General features: G+C 47.1%; 1 protein-coding gene across 3 annotated transcripts in view; it reads left to right on the top strand.

Annotated features, from left to right (window-relative positions):
- The first annotated feature begins 1,247 nt into the window (after positions 1-1,247).
- The window catches only part of GNE (glucosamine (UDP-N-acetyl)-2-epimerase/N-acetylmannosamine kinase), a 79,946-nt gene continuing 68,713 nt past the window's right edge, over positions 1,248-12,480 (top strand). For all 3 annotated transcript variants that reach the window (XR_012645605.1, XR_012645606.1, XM_074994544.1), the window contains exon 1: positions 1,248-1,309. Coding sequence is in view for 1 of the 3 variants with exons in the window: in XM_074994544.1 (XP_074850645.1) it covers positions 1,277-1,309 (33 nt within the window). In the remaining 2 variants the exon portion in view is untranslated. The remainder of the gene's footprint in view (positions 1,310-12,480) is intronic.

The following is a 12,480-nucleotide window of genomic DNA, read 5'->3' as shown; positions in this document are numbered from 1 at the left end:
TTTTGGCAAATGTGGGCATTTGTCCAGTTCACTCTCGCTGACTTGACTTTGTACTTTTGCCCACAAAGTGGGTGCAGTGCAGAGGGGCGAACAGGGGTGCCAGCCCCTTGGGGGGAGGGGAGACAGAGTTCTAGCAGGTCGTGGACAGGGTTCCAATGACAGCATCTTGTGGGCGGCAGGCAGAGTTCCAGCAACCCCCAACTTGTATGAGGGGTGGGGGGGTCCAGGCCAGCTACGAGGCAGGCATAAGCCAGCCCCATGTAGTGTCCTGTTTTCCTTTTGAGAAATGCGCTCACCATACAACTGTGCGCACACAGGGCAGATGTGCATGCAAACGGCCACTTAAACATCCAGGCATCTTTCGGCTGTGTCTGCGTTTGCCCGATTTGCACACACTGTTCCTGCAATTCACAAACACCGTCTGAATTCACAAACACGGTCATGTGCCCACACAGGCAGTTTTGCTGGACCACTCCCCTCTCTCTTTCCCGACAAACACATCCAGATTTCATTGCCCTCGCCTGAGACAGCCTTGCATCCATGGGAGGAATTGCTGCCTAGTGGATAGTGCAGTAGACTGAGACTCAAAAGAACGCCTGGGTTCTGTTACAAACCTACTGTGTGTCCTTGAGGGGCCTCAGTTACCCCCCCTGTAAAATGGGGACAATGACCCCCTCCTTTGTAAAGTGTTTTGAGGTCTATGGATAAAAGATGCTCGATAGCAGGTGGGTCTCATGCCGGTGTCCGGATGCCCAGGCGAGCGCTGGCACACCAAGGGCTGCTTTCTCCGGATCTTTCAGGAGATGAGAGGCATGAGCAGTGTCCCCTGCCAGCTGAGCCCTTGGCCTGCCCAGCAGAGACGCGGGGGCCGCCCAGCTGCTCCGCAGAGTGCGCACCTGGCAGCCTGTGTCCCTGTGGGTGGTGCACCTCTGCACCCGCCCCGGTGCAGGTAACAGCAGTTATTCCGCAGGGGGAGCGAGACGTTCAGACGGACCCGCGGGAGGAAGCCGCCGCCGCCGATGGCTCCGCGGGCCAGAGACAAGCACTGGCCCAAAGCGGGCACCAAGCCCGGCCGTGGAAGCCGCCGGCCTGGCCCGCGGGCCCCGAGCTGAGCGGACAGGCCGCCGCGGGGCGAGGGGAAGGGCCGAGCGCCGCCGGCCGGGCCCTGAGCGGGGCCACGTGCCGGAGTCCGGGCCGCCCGCCGCGCGGCAGCGGGGGGCGGAGCTCGCGGCTGGGGCGGGCTGGAACGCAGGTCCCGGGCGGCAGCCGGCGCAGGATGGGGAGCAGCGGGCAGCCCGGAGGGCCGCACGTGAGTGAGATCCTGCGTGCGCGGGCCGGGGGGCGCCGGGGCCGGGCCGGGCCTCCCCTCCCCGCGGCGCGCGCTTTGTCTGCCCCGGGAGGCGGGTCCCGTGCGCCCCGCGGCCGCCGGTCCCGCACTGGGCTCCCTGTGGGCGGCTCCAGCCGGGGGATCGCTTGAACCCCCCCCCCCCAGCGCTGGTTGCCTGGCGCCTGGGGCGCGGGTGGCTTTGCTCCATCCCCCCGCGCCCCGCAGCAAGCTGAGCCCTGGCCGCAGACGGGGGCGCTCTGTGCGGTGCTCGGGGTGCGGGTGTGCCGGGCTGGGGGGTCGCCTTTAATCGAGTTTTATCACAGTCTGTGGCAAGCAGGAAACTTGGGGCTGCTCTTGTCGCCGGGCAGCAGCGGCAGCAGGAAAAACGCGCAGCGTGGCGGGCTGGGATCCGTCGCTCCGGTAGAGAAATCCCAGGAAAATAGGAGGGAGGGAGGATGGTCCTGTGCCGAAGAGGCAGGCCCGGGAGCCAGGGGAGGCGAGCGCAATTAAACGAGTGTTTCCGTTGACTTTCGTAGGGCCAGGGTCCCCCCGGGCTCCGATCAGATTTCATGTATCACCAGGGACAAGTCCCTTAGCTTTCCTGTGCCTCCGCGTCTTCCTTTCTCAGATGGCGAGGTGCTGTGGCTGTGAGGTTCAAGGTGAGGGGCTTGAGGAGCGCTCTGAAAGGCTTGGAAGAAAGGCTCCGTTGTAGTCCTTTTATACAGCAGCTATTTCCATCTGTTCTAGTCCATGGCCAGACGCTGGGACATCTGGCAGCCTTCCTAAAAGTGACATTCATTTCGTATCCGGTGATTCCCCTGACCCCCGTACTGCTTGGATGGAGAAGATTTGTTCAGTGTCTCTCTGCTGGTAGCACTTAAGTGTAGGAGGCTCAGATTCCACGCATGGTCTTAATAATAATAATAATAATTGAAATGATGTTGGTTGTGGTAGTCCCTGAGGCAGAATGGGGCCCCTTGTGCTACGGGCTGTACAATAATACAGGGTCTTTACCTGGAAAGTTTCAATCACATTCCCCCGAACAGCCTGGGTAACTAAGGAGCAGACAATCAAAGTGAACTATGTGGTGTTAATTTCATTGTTTATAGGGTGGCAGGGGAGGATGGCATTAGGAAGGGATCAGTCCAATGAAGAGGGAGTGGGGTGAGCGGATGGGGCAGGGGGAAGGTAAAAGGGACAGGTGTGAAGTGCAGCTGAGATAAGGAGACTGTGAGGGAAGGAGAGCTGGTGCAAACAGCCACCCAGCAGAGGGGAGAGTTTTTAGGGTGTTCAAGCCCCCCAGAGGTGCTGCTGCACCTTCCCTGGGTGGGAGCTGTTAGCCAGCTGGCTCTGCTGAGGTAACAGCTGGCTAATGCCCTGGGCCACAGCCAGAACTGCCGTGCCCTGTCCTACTGAAATGACACTGACCTGCCCACGCAGCATACTTAGGGTAACATTCTCTCCACCCATATAGAGCCCATGGGTGGGATGCTGAGCTGATGTAAACTGGCATAACCCCTTTGATATCAGTGGGGCTACACCAATTTACACCAAGGGAGGCTCTCCTGATCCTGTGTGTTCAGGATCTGCGTGGGGAGGTCAGGAAAGTGACATTCATACATGCACACCTGCCACTTGGGGTCTGTACTCCCAGAATCTGAATTCCTGGTCACTTAACTTGGCATCACCCCTCTCCAGGTCCCAAGCAATTTCCCCCGAACCATGCTTTGCTGGACCCCAGGCCAGCCTGGCCAGGTGTGACCCCAGCCCTGGCATGCACTGGGTTAGCAATAGTTGGCCGTGTCACAAAACCTTAGATTCTGGAGGCTCCTTCTCCACTGGTGCCAGAATCAAGCAGCACTGATCTTCCAGCCCTTCACAAAGCAGCACTGACATTAATTAGCCTCAGAAGAGGTCACAGCTATAAATTCACCATTGCCTGTCCAGTCTGAGATGGGCACAGTCTAAAAGAGGTATTAGAGATTCAGGAGAGGAAGATGTATTTTCTGACATGAATGCACAGGGAACCTAGTTGACTGCCCCAGCTCCAGCAACCGTGGTCTTTGTGTTTGATAAATGCCTTGATCTTGCAAATTGGAGCCAAACAAGCAAACACATGCTGTTGCAGTAGACCACTGAGAACCAATTACAAGATTCAGACCTTAATTTACACCCCGGATTAGAATTTGTACAAAAAACCTTCCAATGGCAGTGAAGCTATTTCCTTGTAAGATTTTTTTTAAATAATTTCAATATAAACAATTAGAATGAAGTGAGAGCGGTGGCTTATATTGCCTTCTCTTATGCTGAAGATACTCAAACCTAGCCTCTAGTTCATTGTATTGATAGCATTTTTAGTTCTGATGGTGTCAAGGATAGCACTGGGGATTTCAGCTAAGAAAGCTAATTTGATATAGGTATTATATCATACACTCTGGGTAGTGCTTGGAGCACTATTTGGGTCCTCCAGAACCTGGATCCATCCCTTTTCAACTGCACAGAGAACAATAATAATGAGCATTTTAGGTTGGGTGCAGGGAGGAGCCTGAGGAATTCCTAAGGCTTCAGGAGAAACAAATGACGCACGGTATCTATTCTAACAGGAAAACTTTGTGCTTAGGCTCCCACATCAAAGCCTGCACAGCTGTAGATTTCACTCTTAACACTAGCCCCCTAGAGGATCAGCATTTATCATGTGACACGTAGTAAATTGGGTGCGGGTGTGTCTGCTAAATACCAGCCATTGCAGTTATTCTGCTTAAGATCTAAACAAAAGCCAATCTTCTCAGCAAAAGAACAGAAAGGCCTGTTTAACTTGACGCAGGCAGGCTGTGATGCAAAGGGCTTCAGCGGGGCATCTGTCATGCAGGACTTCATTTTGTGTCAGGGCTTGGCCATTCACAGCCCTGGCACCTGTAGGCTGGCTGCAGCAGTTATGAATGTAAAAAAAAAAAAACAAACTTGAACCCTGGCACCTCTTTTATTACAATGAAGCACAACTGTCAGAGTGTGTAAAACCAATGTGATCCAGCAATGCTTTTGGGATTTAAAGTGAAGTGAAACTGGTTCCTTCTTAAATGGTGTGAGTCTGCAATAATGAACACTGATTTACTATCAGTATATTGATCAAATAGGGGATAAAACACATTCTACCCGAACAGTGCATGGAGGACCCAATGATTTCCATAAGAGCCAGAGTGTGGCAGCATGTTCCTGACTTGTTAAGAACAATCTGAAGCCAGCCTGCCCCACAGGGGCTACGTCTACACGTGCCCCAAACTTCGAAATGGCCATGCAAATGGCCATTTCGAAGTTTACTAATGAAGCGCTGAAATGCATATTCAGCGCTTCATTAGCATGCGGGCGGCAGCCGCGCTTCGAAATTGACGCTCCTTGCCGCCGCGCGGCACGTCCAGACGGGGCTCCTTTTCGAAAGGAGCTCATGGGAATAAGGGGACTTCGAAGTAGGCAGCATCCTTTCAAAAAGGAGCCCCGTCTGGACGCGCCGCGCGGCGGCAAGGAGCGTCAATTTCGAAGCGCGGCTGCCGCCCGCATGCTAATGAAGCGCTGAATATGCATTTCAGCGCTTCATTAGTAAACTTCAAAATGGCCATTTGCATGGCCATTTCGAAGTTTGGGGCACGTGTAGACACAGCCAGGGAGTTCCAAGTTCCACTCCGAGAGCGAGACAATGTGTCCTCCAGAGCTCTCTGTAGTTTGTCCGGGGTGTTTCCCACTGTGTCCAGCCACCCATCAGAAACACACAGCATGCCCTGTTCTTTGCAACCATTTTAGATTGTCTGAGAAGCACCCTGAAGCAAAAGAGACACAGGGACATAATAAAGATCTTCATGCTTTTGTGCGGAGCCCTTTGGAAAGCAGGGTGGCTTCCCCCAAATCAAAGAAATGCAGGCATGTGTAGCACTCTTTTGTTGATTGGTATGTTTGGAGAAAATCCTCTATCCAGAGCACGACTGGCAATATAGTTTCTGACTGGGGAAAAAATGAATACTCATAATTTTGAAGCAATGAATGTAGCACATAGACTCCTAATTATGCTCTATCGACAGTGAATATATAACCAGCATTAGTTCTAAAATGTTCAGTAGGAAAATAATCTACCTTTAAAACTGGTTTCTTACTAGTCGTATTTGTCACTGATCTCTCTCTGATATTTGCTAAATTATTTATTTACCATTTGCCTATGAGAGTGGCAAGTGGGCCAAGTCCATTGTGCCAAGTGTTGCACAAACACATGGAGAAGTTGTGATCCTATTGAAGGGAGTGGCAAGGGGAAACTGAAGCACAGAGCAGTGACTTGCACAAGATCACCTGGTGGACCAGTGGCAGAGGTGAGAAATAGAACACAGGTTTCTTGAGTCCCAGTCCAGGGCTCTATTCACTAGATTACACTGCCTCTTAGAACTGAACTGTAGTTTACTGGGGTCCTTGGATCTGGGTTAAAATGCAAAATCTGAAAGAGGGGAGTAAAACAGTGCATAATATTCTTTTTCTTATTATTATCTGGTATTACCAGCAAGGTAATTTCTCTTTCATGATTACCTGACCATTTAAATTTAAGAAAGCCATGAAGAATTATGAGTAGATGATCAGTTTTGGTGGTTCTCCCCTGAAGTAAATATGTGCAGTAATATCTGTTCTTACAGCTACTTGATTTAACATAGAGTATTTCCTGCCATAATCATCACCAGCCTTTGTTGTTTCGTTGACATAGAGAAATGTACCACTATTGCCCCACACTTTAGACTGCAGCTGGACCTTGGCTAGCAGCATGCTCGAAAAGGTAACACTAGGACACTAGCATCAGAGAAGATCAGTAAAATTCCACAGAAAATGGTTCTGATGTTGATTTACAACCTGTTATGGCTCCTATTGTTTTCAGCATAAAATAAGGTTTAAATTTTGAAAAAAAGGTTGTTGACCTGTTTGTAAAAACTGAATTTCAGTGAGAGTGTGCATGTGCTGAAGAGGTTTACTGGACTGGATCCAAATAAACAGATGAAGGTTAGGGAATAGGGTACTACCAAAAGGATATTATTCATCTGTACCTAAGAGCTCCAATCATGGACATTCCAAGCACCTTGTAAAAAAGCAGTGAAATCGAACTGTTTCATCTTAATTCACATTAGGCATAACTTTCCTTTTTAATATTCCTTTTAGGTCAGAGAATAACTTTGAACTCAGTGGAATGATCACATCCGTAAAACTATTCATGTGCCTCAGTTTTTAACCAATCAAACCCTTGGGATACAAAGAGTTCTTTGTAAAATGTACAGTCGTCTTTTAGCATGTTTTGAATTAATTTGTAGTTAAAAAAAGTTCTGCTGACTTTCCCAAACTTTGCATGGATTCAGAGGCAGAAATTCCATAATCTTGCACTAGCTGAAATCAGTGGCACCATGGGCCCCCTGGCTGCAAACTTGTTAACTTCAAAAATAAAACAAATCATGCTCCCGTCTGCATTTTTAATATGCTGTTGTTTTAACCCAAGTCCAAGGTCCCTGGTTTCATATGTCAGGGTGGGGCCACAGAGCACTTAGTGCTCATTTTGAGAGGCAATGTGTGTGATGTAGTAGAATGTACAAGGTGTCAGCAACTGAAAGAAATGAACAAAAAATAGTTCTGGTTTTCAGTTCTCTTCCCACATTTGGCAGCACTCTGTTTCACAGTTTCTCCTGTGTTGTTGGTTGCCCCTGTTGTGTGACAGCCCCTTACACACAGCAGTGCCCTGTAACCCATTTTTTTTTAAACTGACTAGATTCCAGACTGCTCCATATTGGCTGAAGCCCTCCTGCAAAGGCAGCCCGCTCAGCATGAGGCAGAGTTAATCACCTGTGTACAGAACATATCGGTCCCTATTACTGAGCTCAGGAAGTAGAGATGGGATGAATGCCCTGCTTGGGTCTAGTCTTTGCACAGATCCAGCAATTTGTTCAGGTTCATATTCGTACAAAAGTCATCTGAAAAAGCAAGGGCTGGTGATGGCCACTGCCAGGAAGTGACAGCCAATGTCAAATACGCTCCAGTCTTGCCCGTCACTTGCACAATCTGTTTCATGCACCCCAACTCCTAGCACTTATCTCCCACTCACTCAGTTCCTACTGTGCCTTCCCTGACCTTAGCAGGCATGTTCCAACCTGTTCCATTTCAGTAACTGGATTAATTTGCTTAGACAGCGTAATTAGGGCCTAGACTGGAGCTCAAGAGACTGTGGTTCTATTCCAAGCTCATGTGCTCAGTTACCTAGGAACAGATCATTGCACATCATTTCTTTCTACCAGTTGTGTGTTGTGTCTATTTAGATGGTAATTGTTTGAGGGTATTTGTAGAGCCCCTAGCACATCTGTGTGTACAGACCCTAGCACAAGCGCTGTGAACCCAGTTGGGTGATCTGAGAGATCTTGATTCAGGAAAACAGAAGTGTATGCTCATGTCTTTCTCTATTCAGCAAAGCACAGGCTTCATTTTAAGTGTGTGTGCTTTGCTGAATAGAGATCAACCTGTATGTGCTTAGCTGCTTTATTGAACAAGAATGGCATCCTAAATTGGAGCCACATTATAGATAATAATTCTCTTTGCTGATAGGTAGTGAAATCTGATATTTGAAATTTGGTAAAGATGATTATCTGGTCTCTAGACCAGGGACAAGCTCTTTGTTCATTGTTGGAGGCAAGCCAAGGTTAGTTCCAGGTTACTTCACCGGTTCTACAATATTTTAGGACGCAATCATGTCAATTTGTCAGAACAGAGTTGTATCAGAATAGTGCTCTTATTTGGATTTTGTCCACTGCACACATGCTTTGAGTAAGGACAAGCAGCTTCCATCATTCCTGTTTGACTGGGACAAAAGATTTATTTTGTGAATATTTATTTCCTTTGCTGCGTAAATCATAAATTGAACAATGTAAACAAGGCAGGAAGTTTTGCTAATTCCACTGCAGGATTATGCTCTTGAGGGAATATATATCCTGGTTTCAAGTATCGGAGGGGTAGCCGTGTTAGTCTGGATCTGTAACAGCAACGAAGGGTCCTGTGGCACCTTATAGACTAACAGAAAAGTTTTGAGCATGAGCTTTCGTGAGCACAGACTCACTTCATCAGAGGAACAGAAACACAAAACCTAGCCTAGAGCCCTCTGTTTATCAGCTTGGCAGCTGTTGAATTTCTTCGGAGTGACCACATTTTACAGGAAACACTGAACAAGACCATCATATACCTATTGTTTGAGAGCCAAATGAGCTCAGGGGTTCAGAGCTCCATGCCTAGAGTGGACTAGACTGGACCGGATGATCTATTAAGGTCCCTTCTACTTCTACACTTCTGTGATTATGAGCCTGATTCAAAGCCCAGGGGGAGCCTGTTGACCCCAGTTGGACTTTGGATCAGGGCCCTATCTCAGTCTTCCACACGTGTTTACCCCCACCATAGTGGATTTTTCTTTTTGTCTAAATCAGGTTATACGGTAAACTGTTTCAGATCCAGCAGCCCTGGGACCAGAAGCTTGTCAGGTATTCCAATATGCTCTGGGTGGGACACCAGGGGCGGATCCACCCAGGGCAGCTTGGGCACAGCCACGCTGCAAGCTGCTCTGGGTGGGGCACTGTGTGTGGAGCCTCTCTGGGCAGCTTGTGCATGGTGTGCACCTCTCTGGGGGAGACACCGCGCTGCACAGTGAGCCACTCTGGGCAGTGGGCACTAGTTGGGGAGTGGAGGGGCCGCAGGTCACTCACACGTGGGACGGAATGCCAGTTAATTGAGAAGTCCTGTTATTTGAATACTGGTTAAAACAGAGTTTACTGTTACAGAGTCAGTAAACACACTTGACTCCCTTGGGTTGTACTTCAGAAATTTTTGATGCTTGACTTAATTTGAAAATACAACCTGTTTTAATAAAATTCAAAAAAAAAATCTGATATTTAATAACTTCATAGATGGATTCTAAAAGAACCTGTATAATATGTGTGTTAATGTTTGAATTCTTTAGATGGAATCCAGACTGTCCCATCTGTCTGGGACTTTGAAACATCCTGGAGGGCATCTACTTTCACTACTTTTTATACTCTTGTGAATAAAGAAAAGAACACAGAAGGGGTCTAGACTAGAGCAGGACAAAACTTTCTTCAGTGCAAAATGCAGGTTCGGGTTGATGAAAATATTTTGTGATTTCACAATGATTTTGGAAAATTGTTTTGGTTTAGAAAATCATAATATCACCTGGGAAAAAAAATTAATCTTTTTGTTTCAACATTCTTGATTTAAAACACATCAGTTTTTCAGTTGGAAACAGCTTTTTCATTTTTAAACTTCTTTTGATTGTATTTTAAAAATGAAAAATTCTCAAAATGGAAACAAGCTTTTCTGTTAATCAGCTTTTTCAGTTTTCATAGTTTTTGACCAAAGGAAACATTTTAGGTTTGGGTTGACCTGAAAAAAATTTTGTTTCATTATCTTTGGAATTGCCAGTGAATCAAAAAAGTCTTATTTACAGAGCTCGCCTAGACTTTCCTTCTCTGGGCTCAGAATAAACCTAGTGCCTAAATTCACTTGTGCCCCTGCCTTTCTTGTACTGGAATACAACACTGTGCAAGGATTTACACTGAAGGTGAGGAGGAATAATCTCAACACTGCTTTGCATTATCATTTCTTCTGAAGTATCATCTATAATCTTTTACCGGGGCAGGATGCTAGATACCACAGACCATTGCACTTTTTGGATCATATAATTCCTTTGTCATAAACAATTGTTTACTGTTCACTTGGCAGTTTTATCTAGGAAAAAAAACAGAAAAAATTAGGGCACTATAATCACTTTGGAGATTTTTTTCCCCTATTTTTATTTCCAACCTGTTTCTTTGGTGCTTATAACATGTAGCACTTGTTGCTTGGTATGGTTAGATAGTAAATTCCCACAAAGCATCTTCATTACAAAGGTAATTCAAAGTGACTGTGCTCTAGGGACAAGACTTTCAAAAGTGACTAGTGATTTGGCTGCCCAACTTTAGAAACCTATCAGGGACTGATTCTTGGTGTTGGTAGTAACAGTATTGATAAGACCCTTCCACTCCTACATCTTCTGGCATAGAACTCTGACGTGCTGAAAAGTTCAGGCCTTATTAAAGTGACCTAAATTGGGCACAGCAGAGCTGCGTCTACACGTGCACGCTACTTCGAAGTAGCGGCACCAACTTCGACGTTAGGCGGCGAGACGTCGAAGTCGCTAACCTCATGAGGAGATAGGAATAGCGCCCTACTTCGACGTTCAACGTCGAAGTAGGGACCGTGTAGACGATCCGCGTCCCGCAACGTCGAAATTGCCGGGTCCTCCATGGCGGCCATCAGCTGGGGGGTTGAGAGATGCTCTCTCTCCAGCCCCTGCGGGGCTCTATGGTCACCGTGGGCAGCAGCCCTTAGCCCAGGGCTTCTGGCTGCTTCTGCGGCAGCTGGGGATCTATGCTGCATGCACAGGGTCTGCAACCAGTTGTCGGCTCTGTGTATCTTGTGTTGTTTAGTGCAACTGTGTCTGGGAGGGGCCCTTTAAGGGAGCGGCTGGCTGTTGAGTCTGCCCTGTGACCCTGTCTGCAGCTGTGCCTGGCATCCCTATTTCGATGTGTGCTACTTTGACGTGTAGACGTTCCCTCGCTGCGCCTATTTCGATGTTGGGCTGAGCAACGTCGAAGCTGAACATCGACGTTGCCGGCCCTGGAGGACGTGTAGACGTTATTCATTGAAATAGACTATTTCGATGTCGCAACATCGAAATAAGCTATTTCGATGTTGGCTGCACGTGTAGACGTAGCCGTAGACGTAGCCCCGAAGATGAGGCAGGCAAACATTGCTAGCTGCTTTTAAAAATCTTGGCCTGAATTTTCACACCCCTGTAGGTAGGTAGTTCTTGGTTTCAATATAAATACACTGAATGCAAATGAAGAGCTCTGCAAAGGAACTTCATCACAGACACAGTACATGCTGACAACTGGTGAGTCCTTTGCTCTTTTACTCAGACAAAACTCTCAAGCAAAGAAACAGAGCATCAGAACTCCATAGTGTAAATAAAATGCATGTTATAATCACTTTTGGAATATTGTATTTGGTTAGTACAATTGTCTCCCTGGCTATGAATTAGAGTGACAGTTAACCTGGTATTACCATAATTGACCGTACTACAGGGAGCCACTGCAACAGTTGTCATATATCCCTTTCCCCCTCTGCTGCATGCCACCGTGTTTGTTAGCATGCTGGGTAGGTACATCATGAGTTTCTAGGCACTAAAGCTGTCAGTTTTCTTGGATGTATTCCCAGAGGTTTCATCACATGATATCTTTAATTCCTGGAGACTCCATGACAGTCCTAGAGAGATGGCTGTCCTAGGAGGCACAGGCCACTGGAGGTAGTCCAACTTCAACTCTGGCTTTTAGAGGGTGCCCATATTTATTCCCAGAAGCTGATGTTTAACAAAGGAAGCTTTTTTAGCATTGCTTGAAATAAACTCTGTAGCTTCCCAGGCACCACTCCTTTGAACTGTGAACAAAAATGATACCACCCATAACAGGCCCCAGCCTAATTCCCCAAATCCACAGAGTATAGAGTGTGGCTTGGATGCAGATACAAATGAAATCACGCAGGGCTCTATGTGTAAAGTATTATTAATCCTCAACACACTTAAATTTCATTTCATTTTGTTTTGTGCAGTAATGAGAAAAACGGTCAAATATATATTATAAAAAGTCTAACTTGTTCTGAAAGATAATTCAGACTTTGCTAAGCATTTAATTCCAGTGAGTTCATTTTCACATACTACTAAAAAACTATCGGGGAACAAAGAAATGTGCAAAGGTTACAGAGCACTAATATATAGTGGCATTCTTAAATATAGCCACAGTGTTTTCAGCAATCTACGCAATATAGAAGAATATTCACCCTGCAGAAAATTATGAAAACAGCAGAAGTCTGCCAGGAATTCAGTCCAAGGTGCCTCCCAGCAGCTGCTTCTACCTCTGACGAGCGTTTCAAGTTATTATCCTTGTGGTAGTATTGGTAATCTGAGATGAAGGCTTACCACAGTTTTGCATAAGTCACTGGCATTTTGAGGAGCCATGACTCAACTGATGTTGAAAAACCCATTTCAGTAAATT

The sequence above is a fragment of the Carettochelys insculpta genome, chromosome 5 (genome assembly GCF_033958435.1).
Source record: "Carettochelys insculpta isolate YL-2023 chromosome 5, ASM3395843v1, whole genome shotgun sequence".
Classification (NCBI taxonomy): Eukaryota; Metazoa; Chordata; order Testudines; family Carettochelyidae; genus Carettochelys; species Carettochelys insculpta.
The sequence above is the reverse complement of the archived record's forward strand: the minus strand, read 5'-3'. Positions and strand labels throughout refer to the sequence as shown.